At 38.0% G+C, this 24,152-nt stretch overlaps 1 protein-coding gene across 1 annotated transcript in view; it reads left to right on the forward strand.

Annotated features, from left to right (window-relative positions):
* LOC104521630 (UPF0606 protein KIAA1549L) overlaps positions 1 to 23,849 on the forward strand; it is a gene marked incomplete at its 5' end in the record, with an annotated part of 38,851 nt that extends 15,002 nt beyond the window's left edge. Inside the window, 7 exons of the mRNA XM_010163693.1 lie at positions 35 to 252; positions 5,764 to 5,893; positions 10,947 to 11,294; positions 16,861 to 16,958; positions 18,164 to 18,309; positions 19,583 to 19,734; positions 23,568 to 23,849. Coding sequence (XP_010161995.1) covers positions 35 to 252; positions 5,764 to 5,893; positions 10,947 to 11,294; positions 16,861 to 16,958; positions 18,164 to 18,309; positions 19,583 to 19,734; positions 23,568 to 23,849 — 1,374 coding nt within the window. The remainder of the gene's footprint in view (positions 1 to 34; positions 253 to 5,763; positions 5,894 to 10,946; positions 11,295 to 16,860; positions 16,959 to 18,163; positions 18,310 to 19,582; positions 19,735 to 23,567) is intronic.
* Positions 23,850 to 24,152: the final 303 nt, after the last annotated feature.

The following is a 24,152-nucleotide window of genomic DNA, read 5'->3' on the forward strand; positions in this document are numbered from 1 at the left end:
AGCACCATCCCTTAAACATCTTTTTGCCTTTTAGGTGAACAAGGCTTTGAAGCAGAAGTCCGATATAGAACATTACCGAAACAAGCTGCGCTTGAAAGCCAAGAGGAAGGGGTACTACGATTTCCCACAAGTTGATAATAACAAGGTGGTGACAGAGAGAAAAAGGATGTATGAAAAAAACCAGAAAGAACTTGACCACATTTTGGATCCAGATGCAGATATCTCGTCTCCGTTTGCTGAGCCTAAGAGCAGGTGAGAGATTTTAGATGCAGTTCTTCATCTGGGAGGAAATCCGATGTCCAGGGGTTGTAGGGAATCAAAGGAGCTGTTCTTAATGAGTCAACTGTTTGCTGTATGGTCAGCTGATCCCTCCTACTTTATAAAGAAAATTCATATAGCCCGTGATTATTTATGAAAGTATATTATCTGGTAAAACTACAATGTGGTTAAAAAGAAATAAATGGAAAGATTAAAAAAAAAAAGAGAAGGGACTGCTGCAATTTCTTGAGCCATTTTCCAGGTAAGGTAAATAGAAAAAGTGGTAGTAATTTTTTTCTTTTTTTTGTAATTCTGAGAGTGGACTCAGGCCAGGAAGTTAGGATCTGAATTAATTCTTTTCCAAAGTTCACTGGTGTTATTATTCTGTCATTATTTTAATTTGAATATAACTATTGCAGTAGGCATAAGATAATACAACCAGTGTGTTGTCCATGTATTTCAGTAAGTCCTGCAGGGATGGGATCTGGTATGGATGTGTGTGTACCTGTTATTAATGATCTTCCTGTGCCTTTAACAGAAAGTCATAATTTGCTCATCTGTAATGTGAAGCTGACATATTGTATAACAATACTAATGTCTGATTAACGCTTCACTGTCTCTTGAAGATGGCACACCAGTAGTATTCATCTCCCCATTTTAGAAACGAGGCGGGAATGTACATGCTGATTCTGCCTGAGCCTACTGTGGGTGGGAGGGTGGACCTGCTCCGTTGCTGGTGCTCTCTGAAGCACAAGTTCACACATTGAAAAGAGGAGATCACATCAGTCCTACCCCAGGAATGGCAGAGTATGCAGATTCCTCTCCCCTGCGGGTGGTGAAGGTGTGAAGGGTTATGAGAGAATTGCACCTCACATCACAAGGGCTTTGGTTCTTACTGTAATCAGAGACCAGCAGCAGTTGATTCATGAGAGAAAGAGATACTGAAGTAAAGTTCCTCTGGAAATGGCCTCATGCTGGGAGGTGCAATCTTACATTCAATCTCCTGAAAAGTTCAGACCAAAGTTTGCCTATGAGCATAAGTGATTACTGCAATCTAAACATTGCTGGTGACACAGTCTTTGCATACAGTGCAACTTCAGCAATTACCCTTGGAGCACAGAGATGAAAAGACTGTAATGGGAAATATAAAAGCAGTGTTGTCTCAGAATATGGGCAAAAGCTGTGATCAGATGAACTTCCATGGGTCTATTGTTAAATGACTGAGGGATACTGCCCTTGATGGGCTGTTTCCCAGGGTTGCACTGGTCAATGAAGAAAAAAGATGCTGACTTAACCATGTATTATGTCCTTGCTGGATGGTTTGGGCATTTCCTTGTGCAGTTTTCCTGTGAAGTAGGAATAAATTGCACTGAAAAGGTAAGATGCTGAGCCCTGAGTACACAGGAGTCCTGCTCTGTCTGCGCTGTCTGTCCAGAAGATATAGATGAAGGAGTTGAAATATTGATATGACTGTGTGCTGTACATACAGTGAAGGGCTGAGGCATTACTTTGGATATTTATTATGTGTCACATGCCATGTAGGAAGTGTTTAAAACTTTACGTGTGAAGCTTTAATGCTAGCCATCTGCTTTTTGTTAAATACACTGATGTTTGTTTGTTCATGTGCCAATGTGCTGAAAAGTCCTGGAATACATTTTTTCTGTGTGTTTTCTAATGTGTTTTGTAAACCTGTCACAGCCTATTTGAGATCATGATGGCTGGCATGATATAAACTGTTTGAAGGCAGGTATACTGCTGTAGAGGAATGATTTCATTGCGTAGCTGAACCATAAAAGGATGACTGATGGATTTACTTGTTAAATATATAGTCTGTATTCCTACACAGAAAGAGAGAAAAAAGTTTTCTGATACACTTTCTGTAAAGACACAAAGCATTTAAAGAACTTCACAGATGTTGCAGATGTTTGCAAACCAACCAATTTCAAAGTTTATGCTAAAATTTCCATTCTAACACCTGGAACTGAGCTTGATATGCTGCAACAGACATGACAGCATCATTGTCTTCATTTGTTTAACTGAAAATAAGATGGCTAAAATGGCATAATGCTAGAGGCAAACCTTGGATAATACTACAAGATAATGTAGGACTCGGTTATTGATAAACGAATCAATAGAATTGTGTGTCTGTAATGAAATAAAATTGCTTTTAAGGCAATCTAGTTAAGCACAAAATTGAAAAGATTTGGTTTCTAAATTTTCTGCTGTGTATAATTGTATCATATTTACAGCAATTAAAAACTGAAAAATTGAATTATTTTTTTTAAATAATATCACTTGAGAGTAACTCAAAGATTTCAGAGTTTCTAGGGAAAAGATGTATTCCACTCTTTTCTGTTTTGTGTACATTCCACTAACTTAAATCACGTTATTACAGCATTTCCAAAATATATGAGAAAAAAATGCAGTTGATCACATTATTCAAGATCACCTTTACATTTGAGATTTGCTTTAAATTATATTTAAAAGTAATTTACAAAACATCACCACTAAATAACTTGATTTGTTCAAGAAAAAATAGCTTTATGCTCTTACTACTTTTGAGTCTTCTGTACCATAAAATTAATGTTTTAAAAATCATAGAATGGTTTGGGTTGGAAAGAACCTTAAAGCTCATCCAGTTCCAACCCCCCTGCCATCAGCAGGGACACCTTCCACTAGACCAGGTTGCTCAAAGCCTCATCCAGCCTGGCCTTGAATGTTCCAGTTGTGTTCCCAGAAGGCCCTTGCTAACCAATTTGAGTGTCAGTTGTTAGAATTCATGCCTCCTTTCTCATTAGTAAAACTTTATTTAAATGAGCTGATTGGCAATCTCAAGGCGATTTTTAAGAGCCTACTGATGATATGCACTAGTCTGGGTTTTTCTTTAATAGTTTGTAATCAGGTCAAGAATCTGCATGTATTAGAAATATGTGTATTGGAATCCCTTAGAAAATATGCTACAACTGTGTCAACTAAGTCTTTACGGACCTGTTGTAAAACATGTATGAAATTTCAGAGACTTTGAGGAACATAAGGATTGTCAGATCTGATCAGCCTTAGCGTAACCTAGTTCCCCATGTTTTCTGGTAATAGCGACAGTATAGTCTTGGAAGAAACAACAGAAGGGAATTTAATTTATTCAGTAATATATTTATAGGGAAAATTTATTCCAAAACCCCTGCTTGTGTTCTGCTTCGGCAGTGCATTTGGGACTTTCAAACATGTGTATGGAGATTTGTGATTAAAAGTCACACAGAAGTTTTTGAAAGTCACCTTAAAATTAAGTACATGCTTGAGTACTTAGTTTAATCAGAAGTGTGAAATTGATTTTTTTTTTTTTTTCCTATCCTGTCTGATCATGTAAATATCTGTCTTTCTGGATTTCTTCTTTCTACTGCTCTAATCTGTCAAGGCAAAGATTTCTGTTAACCAACAGAACTCTTATCTTCTTATCAGTGAATTAATTTGGACAGTGTTGTCTTTTCATTTCATTGATGGTTCTTGAGAGGTTAAACCATAAAGTCTTTGTAGCTGCTGAATGGAACAGGTTACTTAACATGGTTTCATCTCATGTCACTTACAGAAATGGTCCTAGGCTTTTCAATAACTCAAATACTGAAGTAGATCTCTTTGTAATAATTTCAGGCAGTCCTAAACATTTAAAACTCTGGAGACCTTATTTTTACCCCACTTATTAACTCAAAAAGAGCATTCAGCCACAGGCTCACTTAACTTTAATACAAGGATTTTTTTGGCCTTCACTCAAATCTTAGGACAAGATTGTATTTTCTCTGAAGTTACCTGGCAAGCATAAGAGAACAACAGAAAAGTCACTCAAGTCTTCTCCCTTTAATAGCCCCCTTTCAAATTTCTGCTTTCAACTCTTCTCTGATTCCCACAAATTTATCAATTAAGGCTGAAAGGCTGTTGTGCTCTGACTGATGTTTATTGCCTTTGTAGCCCTCCTTTAGTGTAGCCTCAAAATGATCCCACCACTGCGTTGAACCTCCTACCACAGCAGCAATCTTGGGCTAAGATTTGATCAAAGGGAAAAAAATCCTGTGATTTTTGTACTTGTTTAATGTAAATATGTACTTGGATCAATGTGATACACGATGTTTTTAACTTTCTCAGGAATAACCGAGCAAAATAATGTTGTGGACACACAATGTTACTACAGCATTATCACTTGGGTAGTACTAGCTACCCAAGGCAACCCTGGCAAAACAAGGCATTAGTGTGTGTTTCTAGTCAACCTGTGAGGGTTAGTTGGGATCTGCTGGCTTTGCGTGCCAGAGGGACGGTATATCCCGACAGGTATGGATAGTCGTCCATCTAACCTAAGTACACTGAAGAAACAGCTCACTTCAGAATCTATGTTGTTAATATTTTGCATGAAACAGTTGCACAAAGCAGAAGAGCATGATTAGGCAAAGACAACTTCATATGGGGCTTTAACAGCAGTGTAATTACTGTGTTAATAAATGGAACTGCCATGTCATTATTTGATCTCCCATTGATCTCCAGTGGGAAGATTGCTTCTCTGGGATATGCAAGAAAATAACTAATGGCCCAGATACACTAGGAAAACAGCATCTCCTGAACTTTTTTGGGTTAAGTGCAGCCTTCTTTAAAGGTGCAGCTTGATGAAGCATAAAATTCCTGTATCACAATTTGGCAACTGCTCCTGACAAGTTTATATACAGATACGTTCTGTATCTTACAGAGAAATGCTGTATTTGTTTTTTATAATACCAGTAACAAGGAAAGAAACGGTTGTGTTGGGAAGATTACAGACTATTTTGGGTATTGTGTTAGATGCTGTCTTCTTTCTAGTACCTTTGCTTCCCCTTGCTGCTGAACATGCAATGAGGAAAGCTTAGTGCTTAGGGATGCCTTTGCCCCAGTGCTGCTCAGAGCTGTGCTGGAAGCTGTTCAATCCCAGGGAGTACAGCTCTCTGATAAAGTTGTGGCCAGTTACCAAACTGGCTATTTAAAAACAGCATCTTGCAAGCAGTTCCCTCCCACTCCTGTCTCTCCTCCTGTTCACTTTGCTGGGTGTTTGTTTTAGTGGCGCATTATTCTGCTTCTCTCTTGTTGCTCAGGATCAGCAACCAGAATCCCTGCTCCCCATTTAAGTGTTTGGGGGTCTTATTATTTTTTTTACAAGAGCACCTATGTTTTTTTAATTAATTTTAATCATATCAGCTGAGGTTAAAAGGGTTCTGATTACCTTCTTGGGACATATTTAATCTGATAAGCTCTCACATATGATATCCACGTCTTTTACGGAGCTTTATTTTCTTTAACAGTAAAAAAAAAAATCTCATAATAAAAGTTACTGATTTCTATCACTTCCATATACATAGAAAGAATATCCTATAATAAAGTGTCATTTTCATGAACTTCATAATTTTAGAATAAAGGTAAGTATTGAAAACTGCTGCCTGTCATTTTTTTCTGTTTTCTTTTTGTTTTACTGTTTTCTTGTTTCACGTTTTCTAGGCAGCCGATGAAGAACTCTGTATACAGAAGCAGACAGTCTTTGAACAGTCCTAGCCCAGGAGAAACTGAGATGGATCTTCTGGTGACTCGAGAAAGACCTAGACGTGGAATCCGTAACAGTGGATATGATGTAAGTTCATCAGATATATGCAGTGAAATTTGCTTAGCAAATTCTTAACTTGCTCCTAAAACCAGGAAACTGCTGATAAGCTACAGGCCAGAGTGCCACTGGGTATTTAATGTACAGTACGTTATGTGCACTCAGCATCCTGAAAAGGGCTCAGGATACTCAGAGCACACTCTAAAACATGTACTTTGTAGCTGTACATCATTTCACAGTCTGAAATGCAAACAAAACATTTGCTCTAAAACTCGTTGTTTGCCAAAGTATTAAATTTTGTATTTAGATATTCATTCTAAGTATGCAACTGAGCTTATTTTCATTGCAATTAAAATCCTCTGTTCTGTACCCTGTTCTGCTCTCTTGATTCAGAAGAATGGACAACCAGCTTCTGGGAATTTCATTTAAGTCCAGATGTCAGTGTTTTGTGGAAATCCTGTAAGAACAGATATTGTCCTCTTACTGCATCAGAACTGGGAGAGTTTTGAATAGGTAAATGTCAAAACCAGGCAGAGGAGATGCTGGTTTACGGTCCAAGGAACTCACGTGGCCAACACAAGGCAGATTAGTTGTGCAGTCTGAACATACAGTGGTGCAAGTTGACACTGCGTGCACCCAGAATGGAGATAAAATAGTCCCCACACTGGGGCAATGTAGAAATTTTCAATCCTTCACCACGTGTACAAAATACTATAGCTCAGCCAAGCCTGAAGATCAGTCCCTGGAAAACGCTTAAACCATTCTGGGAAATTAGGAAATTCCAGTTCTGGTGGTTGTTCATCCTCTAAACTCTGCAGATGACAAATATTTAGTGTGGGGCTTAATTGTCAACTCTCCCAGCTGCCAGGGATGCATTTTTAGCAAGGTGAAGGAATGTACCAAGGTCGGGGGATGTGTTCAGAGGAGTTTAAATCTTTTTCAGAATTCCTCGGGGCATGTTGTTGGTGTCAGATTCCTTAAATGATCCCCTGCATTTGGACACTTCCCATCAGATTGCATGAGTCATGTTGTGCCATGTAAGTGGGATGACTGGTTCACTGCTTTCTGAGGCATTAAAATACATCAGTCTAGCCTGGAAAAAGAACAGCGTAACTGGTTAAAATAAGGTTTATGTTTTGCAGAAAGATATAGGGGTTTTTTTATCCTACATAAATGTTGCGTTTATTATTGGAGCTTTCTTAGATAACAAAAACATTGTCAAGCCAGCCTTCCCTCAGTATCCTGGAAAACATGTTTCAAGAAAGCAAGAGATTTTTTTAATATACTAATAAAAGGTAGTTTTTCATAGATTATATCTTTCTGAAATTAATATTGAAAACATTCTGGGAGCAGGCATGGCCTCCTGCTATTAGTTCAGAATTAATGTGCTGGAAGTAGTTAGCAGAAGATTTTAAAAATATATTTTAATATATTGTGTATACTATATAAAAATAGAATTTAAAGAAATATTGTTTGGAATTTGTTTAATGAGCTTATGCAGATTCTGAAATGTCCTAAAAGTAATTAAAACTGTGAGATCTGTGCATTTTGCACACAAGTTTGCTTTTACCTCTGTTTTAAGGTTGTAGTTGGGCGAGCTGTCCGTGGCACAGTCTTTTTTACCGATAAGTTCTGTGAAATTCCTTTTGCCCAATGTGCTGCAGATTCACTGCAGTGCAGCTCTGCTAACTCTGGACGTCTTTCTTGTCTAAAAGCAGAAAAATGCCAGAGGAAAATGGGACAGGATATTGAAATTTAGTTCCCAAGCCACAGCTTGCAGCGTGGGCTGGTTTCCCTCGCTCCTGGGTGAGGTTCCTCAGAGCTGTGCCGAGCATCTGACAGGCTCAGTCTCCCAGGATACCTGTGCTGTGCACTTATATCTATATTTATGCAGGGAATTCATATGGATCTCACCAGTGGTGCAACTAAACACTTCTGTAAATCTGACCTCTGGAAATGGGTGAAAAATGGCTCTGAAAAAGGACTGCTGAATCTTGTGTCCTTTTTTTTTTATCTAGTAATATCTTGTACCATTTTTTTGACATCCACTTTGTTTTTCTAAAGGTTCCAGCCTTCTCGGACTCCTGCTAACATCTTCATCCCAGTATATTATTTAGCAGCAAGTCCCACCAACAAATGGTGAAATTTGTCTTTTATCAGCAGATGTTCAAATTAATGAATCAAATAGCCCATATTCTGTTCAAGTCATGAGAGCTGTTACCAGTATGCCCAGGTTATGTGTTGAGGTTTGTCTTCTCAACCATGATAAATGTTTTTTGTTTTTCAAGAAAAAGAGACTTAAGATTCCCCAGATTCTTGAATAAAACTTCTTTTGAACTGCTAGACTCGTATGCACAACCAGATCCTGAGAGTTTATGATCTGCCTGATACTGCCTTGTCCTTTAAATAGGAGAGGGAAGGAAGAGCTCAGAAATCTGCCATTCCATACTACAGATATATATTTAAAATATGGTTCCCCTTTCTAATATTTCAGTCATGATTTTCTAAAAATACTTAATTCCACATAATGGGGTTTTTTGGTGATATTTCTCTGAATCATGGTTCTGTTTCTCAGAGATAAAAACTGGTCAAGCTTACAGTGTCAACAGTTACATACCTGTCCATATAGAATATGTAGCTTTTTGTATTATCTTGGAGTGTACATTATACTGTTTGATGTTCTGAGAATATTATTTGCCATTTATAAATGGATTATTATTGAACAGTACCTATATATACAAAATAATTTACTGGCATAATTTTATTGATATAGTTAAATTAATGCAACTCCTCAGAAAACTTATGGATTAATGTTCACATAAAGAATTTTACTGCTATAGTTGCAGCAGCAGAATTATGCCAGAAGTGTATGAACTCTGTCAGTCAGTACAGGATTTTCTTTTCCTCCTTCCTCTAATTCCAGTTCCTTTTATTGTGTTCCTTTTATACAGTAACTATGTATGAACAATATCCAGATTTTTATAATGGTAACGTTAACATATAATGGCATCTATAGTGATAGTTACGTGTTTCAATCTATATGAAAGCAAATAACATATATCAGAAAATGACAGGATAAATTGAAATAAATTTTAAAACTTGAGGAAAAGTAATGCTCACCAGTCTCCTCCAAAATGTTTGTGCCAATTTTTATATTGATAAATCAAAGCTGACTTAACATTGACTGCTAATATGCATCCTTTATTCATACAATAGATTTTAGACATTCTGTAGAGGTCTGATGGCTTCACCAAGGGGTCGTAGTAGAGAACCTGATTTATTTCACATTGGATACTAATAGGTCTCTTGTGGGATTCCATTCACTGACATTATTCATGAGGAAATGGTAGAGCCATAGTTAGTAATCATTCAGCTGGGACAGTATGATTTCAGAGACTCTTGGGTTGCATTTATACATACAACCTGCAGTTGCACTTTGTAGTCAGGCTTCTAAAATTTACCTGATTTTTATTTACCCTACCCTGTAACAACATAGATAACACTGGAATGAAAATGCAGGGAGAAAATGAAGGGAAACTACTTAGTTGAAGATTTCATACTTTGTGCCATTACGTTGTTCCTCCCACAGTCTGATGTGTGTACCACTTTAGGAAGCCCGAAGTTGGTTTGTGGTTTTGAATTTGGATAATATACTGTATAATTATAACCATATAAATTACAATAAAATTCTAATATACCAATTATTAACTAATGTCTTAATTTTCCTTTTTAATTTTCATTAAGTATAAAATATAGCTATATTTATGACAACGAAGAGAAAAAACAAATTAAGATCTTTTATGTAAATTTATTGTCAGTTTTTAGGCTAACCATGTAACTTCTCTGAATGGTTGATAACAGAAGAAGAAAGTCAATTTGATACTTTCCTCTGCAGGTGAAGAAATATGTATTATGATTTTTCTATGGGCACAGTTGTGTATCTAGTCAGGTATAGAAAAGCACCATTACATGGGAAAAAAAGTATGCCACACTAGGAGATACACAGCACTCAGATTATCAGGACAGTGCTGGAATTTTTATTAAGAACACCCTGTTATATTCTTTTATTTATGGCTATTTTAGTGTTGACACAGTTCTGACCACACACTGTGTATAGAAGGAGGTACATATCCTATTCTTTGTTCCAGTTATCCCAGCATCTTAAATGTGTTTTACTGGTAGTTAAAGATTTATGAGGAATTGGTTGCTTTTTCAGGTTGACTGTTTAAAATCTATTTTTTAGAGCTATAGGCTGTAAAACTAATCTTACAGAAGACAGATGAAGTTAGGTATTTCGCTTTCAAGTTCTTACAATATGATGATTTTTTCTGTTGTGGACTTAGAGGCAAAAAAATCGGGGTGATTTCTGTTGGTACTTATCTATATGAAGGAGTTGCCCTAGGAGTAACTCTTCAAGTTAAGCTGCACGAGTACTATCTGCTTGTTGGGGTATGTCCTTCATTCACTGTTCTCACATGAGGTTTGGATGAATTTCTGCCTAACTACTGTTTGGTGGCTAGGTAAGATGACCAAGCTGGGTCAGGATATTTTCTGCAAAGGACAGGACCTAGTTTGTGGTGGTGTTATTAGTGGTCCTCACTGGGTTAGAAATTTCAGGAAAACTCCTAAACTTTAATTCTTCTGAAATCTTAACGTGTGAGAATGGACAAAAGTATTCCAGTCCCTGTAGCTGTAACAAGTGGTCCCTTGTAAGGGGTCCTTCATAGTGATGGTATTATTTAGGGAGCCATACTCCTCCTGGCACGGTTATGTTCCCATTGATACTAACAACTAAGAAAAGAATTTAAACATTAATTGTAGTTGTTTTTAAGTGAATCATTGACAGCTTACTCTGCCACAGAATGACTCTGCTAGTTTTTGCAGCAAACAATGTAGGATATAAAAGGCTATTATACTTGCCTGCATCATATCGCTCCTTTTCAATATTTGTCACGCGTCTATAGTGTTACAATTCCTGACGTTGTATATGTTACATCTGTGTTTGAGAATGTTTTGTGTGCAGCAGCACAAATACTGTCTTGTAAAGCTTTTTACGTATACGTGCTTTTATTCCATCCAACAGACTGAGCCTGAAATTATAGAAGAAACAAATGTTGACCGTGTCAATGAGCCTCGGAGTTACACCAGGTCCCGTCAGGCCAAAGGCCACTCGGAGACCTCAACTTTAAGTTCTCAGCCCTCCATTGATGAGGTTCGACAGCAGATGCATATGCTCTTGGAAGAGGCTTTCAGCCTGGCCTCTGCAGGCCATGGAGGACAGAGCAGGCAGGAGGCATACAGCTCAGCGCCGCACTTACCCTACTCAGAGGTTGTGACCAGTGCTCCTGGTACCATGACCCGACCTAGAGCTGGGGTACAGTGGGTACCCACATACAGACCAGAAATGTATCAGTACAGTTTGCCAAGACCAGTAAGTGAAATTTCTCTTTAGTATACTGTAATAGCATAAAGATATTTCTACTGAGACACATTTTTTAAAAGAAGTAGCCCTGTTTACATGCTTAAAACCAGATGTAAAGCCATGCTTACAGTAAATAAGTACAGGTAGTGAGTGGGGTGTGTGTATGTATGCTTACCCATACCCATCTCTTGCAAGAAGACTCAGTATCTATTTTAGCAGTAGGGTTGTCTTGTCTAAATTGTGCTTGAAAGAATAGGCTGCACTAAGCTCCAGGCTGTCAACAGATGAAGAACTTGTTTGCATGTCTCCTTCACTGCATGCACATTAGGAAGCAGTTTGGTTTTGTAAAACAGCTATGTATGTGGCTGCATAAGGTCCCTCACTGAAAACCATCATTGGAAGAGAAATAACCAAGCATAATAATCATCGTGACCTGAAATGTGGGCTGTTATTGACAATCTTGAAGTTTAAGCTGTTGACTTGTGACTCTAGAGATGGTTTAACTCCACAGGTTTCTTGGTTGACATTACATAAGTCACTCTTTATCCCTCATTTTCTAGCCTCAAATTGTGGCTAGAATGTCCTTATAGAAGTTATAAATGAATTAAGAACTTAAATCCACGGTGGAAATTGTTAATGGAATTTTTTAGGTATGGAGGAAGCAGTTGCAGTAGTACTGTACATGCCCTTGACGTCTGAAACTACCTCTGAATTCTCACATATGGCATTGTGAAATTCAACAAAATATTTTCCTCCTTACATGTCAGGTACAAATCTAAACCAGAGATGATTGCTTTCAGATGAGAAATAGCCTATCTATCAATATGAACATGAAAAGTTGATAATTTCAAGGCTTTTTTGGTTGGAAATTAATGGTTTTTGAAAGAATGCATTTCAAATTGAGTCCCTTACTCTAGCTAGAATAAGAGGATAATGCAGGAAAATGTCCTTAGTTCAAAATAACCATTACTATGACTTCCTTCCGTGACAACAAAAAAAATACATTAAGGCATGCTGCTTCTCAACTATTCTGAACATATTTGAAAGTCAGTGGCATTGCCTATAAAGGCTCAGGCTGGTGCTGTTTAAATCATGTTAAAGGTTGTTTCTGGCACTTTGAAATTGGTCCAATGAACTTCATACAGCATATAATCATATTTCATGGTTAGAATTTGATTACAAGCTTAAGAGACAGCTAATGGGTAGTCAAATCACTTTGATGCTTCAGAGTCTTTCTGAAATGAAATTAAAAATATTATATGGTGACAGGTTTTAAAAAAGTGTCATAGCGATACTTTTTTGGTGAATGCTTCACTATTTTCTTTCTAAGACTCATTACTCTTCTAAATCATCTGCATGTTTAGGACCTCTAAGCATTTGTTTATCTTTGTGGCATTTTGAAGCTAGTGTTGAAAAGTTCCCTGAAGATAATTGATCACCACAGATAGGATAGTCATAGGCTACTGGAATTTGGAAAGGGCTGTCAATTCATAGTTTTCTGCGCATCGGTTTCATTAATACAAGCAGCACTTACAACTAAGCTTGTTATCTTCTTACATCTGCAAACCAGCAGAGGCCTTCTGTGTGTTTTGGGCTTTTTGGGGGGGCTTTGGGGTTTGTTTTTTTGTTTTTTGTTTTTTATCTGGTAACATAAATACCTAAATTATCCATATCTCTTGTGGGGGAATGCCTGTTTGCCAAAACTGTCTGTGGGTGACCTGTGATAACAGGATTCCTTCATATGGGGCTCATGCCTTCTCCTGGCAGAGAAAAGCTAGGAAAATGCAAACTCTTAGTGTTGTTCCGAAGCCTCCAAAAATGGGATGAGCAGCACTGGGCTGGTTTCTTGTCATGCAGCTGATGTACTGCAACTGGAGGATGGAGTTATAGCGTCAAGTGTATAACACGAGCCCAACTGCCAGTGTTGTACCTTGTCAGATCATGTTACTGCTTTGGCAGTTTGTGCAGCTGAGTTGAGCAAAGAGCTATGGCCAGGGGAAAAAAACCTCTTTATTACAAGGCTGGCCTGGTTCCCATCGCTCCTCTTTAGTGCTTTGGCAAGAGGAGTGAGAGTAACAGAGCTCTGGGTCCCAGGTGAGAACCTAGCACTGTTCGACAGGCACTGATGGACAGACTGGTAATGTATCCAAGTCCTCAGAGTTTCTCTTCATTTAACAGAGGTAAACTGGGAGTATTTTACTAAAGTAAGCTACTTTCAATAGCAGTTACTAAACTAAATATAAAACAGAACAACTAACAAAACAAAAACCAAATCCAGCTGAAATAAATGTTTGCATTATTTCTGGATTACAGTCAATAATCAAATTAGTTGAATCATTCAATGAGTAAACAAAGACACTGCCCTTTTAATTCCTGTGTGACATATAAGGAGATGGGTATTTCTATAGTTAGAAGGCAACATTGAATAATTTCACCCAAGACAAATACATCTCTAAATTGGAGGTGGTAAAAATATTTTAATACTGCAACTAGGTATATGTAGCCTTAAAACTAACTGAAAAGTTTCTCCTTTAGATTTTAGTTATTGTGGGCTGATTTAACTTTTCTTTCCTGCAGCCTGACAGGCAATACCTTAGACTTTTGAGGGTTGTAGAAGGCACTGGAGCAGGTATCTGTTGGTGGCTGGACTTCATCTTCCAGACAGTTGTGTTGTATGTCTCCTGGGCCCAAAGGCTGAAGTTTCTCTGCTAAAATGCACTTACTATTTTTTAAAGTTGTTCACTGGTTTGCTTTTTAAATTGTCAGTGTTTTAGCCACAACAGGCTCCTTCACTGGCATTTCTTTCTGACAGGGTGGCATGGGGTCTGCAGTCTGGTACCTGAATCTCAAATTTTATTACTTCTGCCAGTGATTGTTGCAGCCTTTGTATTATACAAGTGCTCATTTTTCAACAAAATAGAGTTTGGAATCCATGCAAAATGTTTATCTTAAGTTTTTTGTTTGTTTGTTTCTGGTTGTTTTTTTGTGAACCAAAGTGATGCAACATTTTTTTAAAGGATAAACTAATTTTGAAGAACAAAATTAGGCAAATTTTCTGTCAAATCAGCTGTTGGGTTTTTTTTTCCTGATGGGACTTACAACAGTACGAATTTCAGTGAAGTGATCGTTATTTCTGCAATCATACCAGTTAGCCTAGAACCTAAGGACTCGTCTAAATCTATAACAGACTAGGCTTCTCTAGTAAATACTTGGTTTAATTTAGCCTCTGAACGTTTTTTTTTTCTATTTACATATTGCATGCAAGAAAACACTAATGCCCCAACCCATTGGAGAAATTATAGAAATTTTATTGGAGTTCCCTCTTGTAACCATATTGGTTTCTGTGGAAGCTCAGCACAAAGAGGACAGACTGTTCCTGGGCGTGGTGTAACAGATCTTCTAATAAGATTTTTGACCTTAACAGGATTCCCTGTGCCCAGCCATAAGCAAAAATATTGCCACTCAATCAAAATTGTTCATCTTCTATATAAGCAGCAAAATAAGTGCTTTGATTTTCTATTTTTTTTTTCACCAAAATTTTCAACACAACTTGCAGTATGTTTGTGAGCTGTTCTTTGTGACCATTAGAATGTCTCCTTTGATGTCCATATTCCAAAAGCACATCCACGAACATGCCAGAAAAAACCCAAATCTACCTCTGTGTCTCTGTCTACCCTGTTATACTCCAACAGTATCTGGAGTCACTATCCACTCTGAAACATTAGCTCATGTGCTGTTCCTTTAAAATTGGAGGAAAAAAAAAGAATTTAATACTTGGTACAAATGCATGCTGAGAGGAAGATGTGGGATGAAAGGCTTGTGGAGCCAGAAGGAAATGTTTGGCTCAGCCTGTGAGAGCACTGCTAGCTTTTCAGATGCAGAAGAGGCATTGCGGACCATTTCAAGTCCATCATTATTAGGAGAAATCTAATTGAGGTTTTCTTTGATGCAAATAGCATTTGTTTTTTCTATACAGTTCTTTCTTTTTTTTCCAACTCCTGACTAGGAATTGTACCATTGCCTTTTTGGAATTTTTTTCCACCTAAACACAGAAATACTTTAAATACTATTGTAGCATGGCAGAAGTAAACATTAGGAGACTTTGTAGGTGGCATGAAAGGAAAAATTATTTTCATAAACATGCCTTTGAGGGACTCTACCCTTCTTTAAAAGAGTTGTCAGTGGGAGGCAGGAGAAAGATGCTTGGTCTGTATTGCTTTTTCCTTAGAGACACTGACATCAAAAGTCAGTATTTGATAAGTTGTCTTTCCTTTGTGTTAACCCAGTTTTGCAGCTATTTGAGAAAGAAGGTTTGGAACACTGTCTAAATGTGTAATTTTTAAAGATGATTACTGAAAGATAGTGGGTTTTGATATTTAGTGTGGGATTTATATTGCCAAATTCAAACCTAAATGTAGGTGTTAAGTCTGAGCTAATCATTTAAATCCTGTAAGCTCTTTCTACAGGCAGGAGATAGAGAGTGACTCATCCCATGGAAACGTCTTCTTAGCTTTCTCTGCTGTTTGTGGAGAGAGCTTCTCTGGCCAAACCAGCTACCTCTTGTTTAGAGGGCCAGAGTCCTACCATTGGACTTGTGATTCTAGTTTTTTGTCAAAATGCCTATGTCTTGTTACTGGACAGCCTCCCCAGAATTTGTTATGTGCTTTTATTCTGATCTTATCTTTAATTTTGTGTATTGCTCTGAAGCATAGTCAATAAAAGCATAATTTAAAAAAACAAACTCAAAAAACAATGTGTTGAACAAAAGTGTCAATGGAGTGTTAGAGAGATATCATCCATCTGTCTTTAAGTGTATTTAGCAAAATTATGACCTCTAATCTAGAGCAGTACAAAGAATTTAGAAGATAAATTTTGCCCTAAGTGTCATTTCTTGGGTGCCACGGGTTTAATGCACACGATTACGTGTCCTTCACTTGTATTACTGATGAAATCCAGAGTTACTAGGGGCAAGATGCTTAATTTTGTGACTTAGTGGGTTGATCCTGTGTTCCTCTGAATTACTCTGCTTTTTTGAAACTGTTTGAGACCTTTATTATTGCTTTAGAAAGTTACAGAGCTTGGGGTTTTTATGAAGAATTTTCTTTTCATCTCTCCAAGGATGAAAGGAAGAGGTTGAAATATGAATTGCTTACAGGCAGCTTCACTTCACTAGATACTGCTCTGAGGATGCTTTCTGAATCTTTAAAATACTTGGTTTCTGGAGGAAGTGAAACTACAGATATCTTTTCCTATGCATCCAAAGCAGCTGTTGAGTCTCACATAATCATAACACATCTGCTTTGTGAGCAAGCTTACAAATGTCACAGAGTTTAATATGTTTAATTAAGCTTCATTTGGCTCTGAACTCCTTTGTTCGTGTTTTCTTCAAATCCTAAAATCACCCAAGCACTGTAATTCTCAAATAAAATTACTTTTGATGCCACAAAAAGTTAACTTCCTGTTAACTTCCTGGCTGGCACACAATGCAGGTATTTAATTTCTGAGGTTCTTTTGGTTTTTAATTTGACTGAGATCTATTGGTGTTTCAGAAAATACTTCTTTTTCTCCTTTTCAGGCTTACAGATTTTCTCAGCTTCCTGAGATGGTAATGGGTTCTCCTCCTCCTCCTGTCCCTCCCAGAACAGGTCCTGTGGCTGTTGCCTCTCTCAGGAGGTATTTATCTGTTGTTTTATTTTAGGTATGATCTCTAAAAATGACTGTTGTAATAAGAAATGGAGCAAACCCTAAAGTGGCACTTACAAGCCACTTATAAAGGCATATTCATTCAATTGGAAACATATTTTTGTTTCATTTTAACATGAAGAGGAAAGGAATAACAATGAAATTTCTCCTCTTTTAGCTAATCAGCTTCAATGAAATTAGGAAATCCAGGCTCTGCTTTCTTTTAAAACATGCTTTGCCTCAACTCACATAATGGTGTGTTGTACTGCAGATGTGTGGTAGATAATTCGCACTGTCATTCTCCCTGCTTTTTTCTATTGTAAGGATTTGCAACATGATATGGATGAATTGTAAAATGCTTCTCAGAACCTCAGGTCTGGGAATTTCTGCCCAGCTTTCAGATACCTCATGCCTGTGTTTCTGAAGCCAAATAGGTGTAAAAGCCTGACTGCCTTAGCTAAGTGCATACATTTTGTCTCTTGCTCACAGTAAGGCACTCTTTTAAATGCATTTCAAGGAATTTTTACATTTCTGTGGTGGATGAACTCATTTAGCCTTCACTGTTGTGCTGTTAGGTACTATCAAGTGCCAACTGCAATTCGAGGCACTGCAGGCCTGCTGAGAGTTGCTGTGGAGCACCGAGGCCAAAGGAAACTTTTCTGAGCGGCTGCTAATGATATTGCAACTGCATCCAAATACTCAGCATACGGACACTGTCTGTTGACATATTCTTGTTCATCCATTACATTTTAGCTCTAAAGCAACTGGGACACACTGTTTCAAAAGATGTTAGTACTTCACAAGTGCAGTTCACATTACTGACCATAGTAGTCTCCTACTATATGATATCATGTCATATATACTGTAGTAATGTGATACTGTCTCAGTGAAGAACTATGGTAAAGCTCTGGTTTTTGTGTTACATGTCACCAACATTTGTTTGAAGCAGCAAGCAAAGGTTCTATGCAATGGTAATAACATGCTTTGGCAAAGTAGCTAAAGAAGTTGTTCTCAGAGTTCTCCAGACTAGTTCTCCAGTTGTTCTCCAAACTTCTGTCATGCGAGAGCAAAATCAGACAGCTCATTCCTAGCTGTATTGTCATATTATAGCTGATAGGCATGTGTGCAGCTATGAATTTTGTCTGTTAGTCAAAATTACAAAAGTTTTTATTTTATTTTTTTATTTCTTAATGCAGGTCTACATCAGATATTGGCAGCAAAGTGAGAATACCAGAGTCCAGTGGGGCAGATCAGGCCCAGCATCATGATCAGGCAGCTTTTGCACCTAGTTCAAGAGCTCCGATGTCTGTTGGTCCACTTGATCAATCAGCTTTTCACTCAGGTGAGAAAATAGTGCAGACCCAACTTGAGAGCCTTATAATTTTTATTTGATTTTATATTTTTTTTAATCTGTTGTCAATTAATTAAATATAGTAGGTTTGAAGGATCCATTCTACTCTCACTTCTTGTCATACCTTCTGCAAATCATGCATGTGAATCTGGAAAGAGCAGATACTTCCCCTTTCATTTTAAAGCATTTCAAGCTATAAAATATGCCATGGTACCAAGAGCTCTTTCTTCATGTCTGCAGTAACATGTTCTCTGTTACATATATATTTTTTTATTATTTCCAGTGATGTGGAGATTTTATTGCTGTATGTTAAGACCAGGTATGTTGTGCCACCACTGAAGAGTGGCTGCATTTCAGAAAGTGACCTCTGTGTACCTTGTGGAGTTTGTCAGAATTATTCTGGGAGTATTTGGAGGGAACTTTCATGTATGATAGATGCTACAAATGGCTATAGTACAGGGAAAGACAAGGAGAGTTGTGAGAAAGTTGCAACTGTAACACAAACAAGGATTTCTAATGTTATGTTAGGAAAATAATTTTTTATTGCCTCAATGGATGAAGAAACATCGCTGCAGGTGCTGTTTTGGCATGAAACAGCCTAATGTTGGCTCATGCAGCCCACCAACATCACCTTTAAGATAATGATGTTGCAGTAAGAACTGGGATAAGGTATTACATCAGTTAACTGAGTGTTCATTTTGAATAGTAGGTCATTTTGCTGTGGTTAAATTAAAAGAGCATTTTCGTGTAGAAGCCATTTGTCATGTACAGGAGCAGCACTTTCTTCTCTGTACCTGTCTGAAGAATGCTTATTTCCAACCTTGCGAACCCCTTTAGAGCTGATAGGCCTGCATATGTGCATTACTCTGAAACCCATGGTAACAACAGCTAAAAATCAAATACAAGGATGCAAATGTAAGAGGAAAAAAAAGCCTTTTTTCTAATGATTCAAAGTTTTGATGAAGATCAGTTGTTACAAGGATCTAGTCCTAAGGACTGAGTCCTTATATCTTTATCTGAAGGCTGTGCATGATTATACAGACAACTGCAAATCTTGCCTTCTCCAGTATTTCCAGCATTATAGAGATGTTCTAGTCAGGTGGCGGGAGTCTTCTATCCAACTGATGGTGATCACATTCTCACAACAAACAAACAAACATAACAAAACCCAACCCAGCTGAGGCCAGTTACTTCATAAACACTATCTTCTAATTTATAACTGAAAATGTCAGCTATTAATTATATCTGCTCTCTTTCTTAATAGGAAATACCGTACCAGCAGTATTTGCCATACCAGCAGCAAACCGACCTGGCTTCACAGGCTATTTTATCCCAACACCGCCCACTGCATACAGGAACCAAGCCTGGATGCCCTATGCTGGAGAGAATGAATTACCAGGGCAGTGGGCAGACTCAGTAAGCATCCTTGCTTTTCTAACTACATGTATTTTCTGTGATTTGCACAAGAGGCATTTTAAGCAATGCTGAGAGATCAGCAAAGAATCTGAGCAGGATAATTCTTTTGTGAATGGGAATAATCTCTAGTAGTGAAATGCTACAAGACAAGGCATAGATACTTTAGCTGTCCATCCCATGAACTCTAAACGAGGTCTTTAGAGAGTTAAATCATTCATTAGGCTAGTAGCTGGCACCCATTCAAAATTGGTCGGTTAGGGACCATTTTCCTTTCCCAAGACTGAGATTAAATGTCTAGATAGGCACATGGCAGGAGTAGGTGATGCTGCCAAGGTGGCCTTGTGCAGTTTGGAAGCTGGGGAGCATATTTTCCTCCTGGAGGCTTCTCTCAAGACAGTCTGGCTCCCAGCAGCCCTGCTGCGCAGTGTTTTGAGCCCTGCAGGCTGGAGTGACAGATCATAATTTAGGCATTTAATTGCCCAATCCTAGTCTGGGACAGATGTAAATTTTAGCACAAAGTATACCTATATTTCAAAGAAATAAAGTTGAGACATCCTAAAATAAATTGCAGTAGTTTATCATGTTGGAAACAACTTCTAAAATTTAGGGCTTTTTTCCTACTAGGAAAAAAAAAAATCAATTCTGCTGCCTGAGCTTATATCTCATATTTATGCAGAACCAATTCAGCTAAACAAACTGGGAGATGGATTCTATTTCCTTGTGCGTATAATCAACAGAATATTTTAGAGAATTGCAGTTGGAGTCTGATAGTTGGCTTTGAGCAGCAAAGCAAGAGACAACACAGTCATATAAATATTCCTGGGAGCAGCTATTTGTTGCTAAATCTTTATTACTGCTCCTGATGCCTGGAAGGAAAAGAATTCAGTTTGACTGTCAGATGCAAGTCTGAATTTGTAGGCTGAACTGTCAAGAAAAAAGAAGTATGTTCATCTGTAAGCTGAGCACATCTGCTGATGTGCCTCTGACACCTGGAGGCTTGTAATGCCGTCGTACAGATTCCCTTCCCAGAGCTGCCCTTTAAAGCATGGAAAACCTTTTTATTTTCCTTTTTTTTAATGTTTGTTTGGTTTGGTTTTGTTGGTGTTAACCCTACTGATGTCTTAAATCCAGGAGGCCCATTGTATCTGAGCAATCATTTTAACCTTTTTCTTTAAGAAGAAAAGATCCCCTACAAAACAAATCAGGAAAAGTATTTTACTTGTCTTCCATTCTTTTTCCTTTTTGATTCCCTACTTCTTGGCTGCAGTCCCATGAAAAAAGAGTCAGATATCACTTGTCAAAAGGTGAGATTGAAAATACACTGAACAAAATGGAAAAGCAAGTCTCCAGCCCCTAGTTCTTTCCTGTGGAAGAGTGTATCGCTGTTGTGGGTTTCCCTGTCTTCAGGGAAAGAAGTGGGAGGAGCAGTTAGTGCCAGTGGACCATACACAGAGGAATGGAGAAGGATGCGAGAAGCTGTTTGAAAAATAACTGTGGCAATATAGAATTCAAAGGAAATAAATATTCCTTTTAACTTCTCTTATCCATTACAGAGCTTTAACACTTCTTGTTACTCAGACCTTCAGCCCTCCTGTGTCTTTGCAGAAGAGAAAAAAATGTAAAAACAAACCACTGTGGTTTCTACAGTGAATTTACATCTCCCAATGACTGCAGATCTGCCAAGAAATTGTATTTATTCGAAAATCATTACTAGAGGAACTAGTGTTAGCAACATAATACAATCAGAAAGCCTGAATAAAACTGCAAAAAATAAAGATCTAAAGTAATATGCAGAGTTTGAGTTTCTGATTTCTGAGCCTCTAGATTATAGCTCAATCATGCTTCTAAGCTTTTCCTGACAATTAATAAGAACAGAGGCTTAATATTTGTAAGCTGAAAATTGAAGTTTTTTACTTTTCATGCGTTTCCACTACCTGGACTGTAAACAAGGGGACGTAAGAAACAGGAGATTTGACAACAAAGAATTATCTCATAAGCTCAATTTACTGTGTTATTTTGTCAGTTAAATGGTAAGTATGGATGCACTGAGTTTTGTGGGAGAAGAGAACTGTATGTAACAAAGCATTTATTTTCCCAATTGCTAGATGCTGCTCAGTGAAAGTAGTAACCTGGTGGCCTCTAGTGGCATGTTCCCATGTTATGCTACTAAAATGTTTCTTTTGATTAATCTGTTGTAAACTAAACAGAGGCAACTGCCTTTAATAATCACTTTCATATAATGCCTGCTTCCTCTGTTCATCTCATCAATGAATGTGTTTGACATTCTCTTCATTGCTTGATGGATATCCAGGATCACATGAGTAAATCTTGGTGGTCAGGTTTTCATAGGTTCTTAGATGCCTAAAGTGGCAAGATTTTCAAAAGCACCCAAGGGGTTGTTAGACTCTCACAGGGGCAGAGCCAAAATGGATTTAAGCAAAATTCCAAAGCTGTCATTTTGAAGCCCATGTTGAGGTCCCATGTTCCCCAGAAGGTGTATAAAACTGGCAGATGTTTCATAGCTTGACATTTCAGTCTGCTTGCAGACACTTAAAATTCTGAAATTCTGCTTCTGGCATACCCAAGAAAGTGTTAGCTCAGGTGGGTGAAGCACCTTGCACTTCAGTCTGACTGAAATCCAAAAATTAGCCGAGATGTGTGCCTGGCCACCTGTATTATATGCTTATATAAGACCTTAATTCATTTAGAAAATAAAAAACCATGTGGTTTTCCCATTTAAAGCAAAAAGAATTCTAAAGTTAAATTTCTAGTGATTGAACATTGTGGAAATTTATCAGTTAACTTGTAAGTGTGGTATTCTGAGTACAGTGTAGGTAAGTGCAGTTTTCTGAGTCACTCAGTTCATAAAAAAGCATCACTGAACTTTCCTTCCTTGTCATTGGCATGGACTAGAATGATTGGCTGGTAAGCTTTTTCTCAAAGAGAAATTATCTTGTCCTAGGAATAGGGTATGGGTTGCCTTCTGTAACAACACAGAGCCGCCTTCAACATGAAGGGCAGTAGATTCCTGTTTTACAGAAATGTGCAAAACATAAATAAATGCTATTTTTATTTGATACGTTAAAAACTTCTGAGAACTGTAAAGACTGGTATTGTGGATTTGTGAAGGAAATTTATCACAGTGACTAAAGGGCCTATATTATTATTCTAGTTTTAGCCAGTGTAATGTGGAGCTGAAATCAGTGAAGTTACAACAGAGTAAAATTGTGAATCCCCTGTGTAATTGTTAAATGTGGCCAGAAATCCTGATACTTCTGAGAAGTCAAACCTCCTTTTCTGTGTTGAGTTTCCAGGTTGGCATACCTGAGCTCACCATGCTTGGATCTAGTGAGTTTTTGTTAGGAACAGGAGGTACTGAGACTTGGCTGACTTGGATTAAACAGTGGCTGCAAATCAGCAAACTCTACTTTTCTGTTCTAGGCTTTTTGATGTCTTGAAAGATAGTGGTGCTGTTTGTTTAAAACAGAAATGTTTAGGAGGAACAGTACACAGAGGACACACTTTCAGAAAAGCCTTCTCCCTTTGACTTTTTGCTGTGATGACAAATTAGGACGTGCAACATTTCCCCTGCTAGGTGTTTTTGCTGCCACGGTCTGGGGACTTGAGTACCTGGTGCACTGACATATGTGCATAAATGGCATATGCCAGGATAGACGTTTGTAAACGGATGCTTACAAGCATGGGGTTTATGTTCTCTTCATATGATCCTACCTGTTACATCTTGCTCCACCCCAGGGAGGTTTGTGTTACCTGGCAGGTGGCACTCGGCTCAACTGTTTGGTATAATGTTGTACAATTACAATGCTCTACAGGTACCACTACCTGGATACATCGAGGCTTATCCGAGGCCCCGCTACCAACATAATTCTCCTTCACGACTTCCTCGCCAATACAGCCAGCAAGCGAGCATGCATCCCAGCCTGGAACAAGCTCCTTTGCCATCTACTGCAGCTTCTCAGCAGAGCCTGACAGAAAATGACCCGTCTGACACTCCGCTCACCAACATTTCTACAGCTGCCCTCGTAAAGGCAATAAGAGAAGAAGTTGCTAAACTGGCCAAGAAGCAAACAGATATGTTTGAGTTCCAGGTCTAATATGTTTTGTGCACAGTACTTGTACCATGCAACCTGGGGTAGCCAAGAAAGCGACTCCTTTAATTTTTAATTACAAACTTGCTGTGAATTGTGCCAAAGTGATGGCATTTTACTCTGTCTGAAAAGTCAACACTATGAAATGACTTAAAGTAGAACAACAGGACTCTGAAGATACATAATTCTGCTTGCCAGCTAAGGAAATGCTGCCAGGTAACTGTTTAATATGGCTAAGACTGATTATATGCAGTTGTTTGCCACTTAGCTCTTGTACTATGACCCATCATCACTAGAGATGCTGCTGAA

The sequence above is a fragment of the Antrostomus carolinensis genome, unplaced genomic scaffold (assembly GCF_000700745.2).
Source record: "Antrostomus carolinensis isolate BGI_N321 unplaced genomic scaffold, ASM70074v2 scaffold28542, whole genome shotgun sequence".
Lineage (NCBI taxonomy): Eukaryota > Metazoa > Chordata > Aves > Caprimulgiformes > Caprimulgidae > Antrostomus > Antrostomus carolinensis.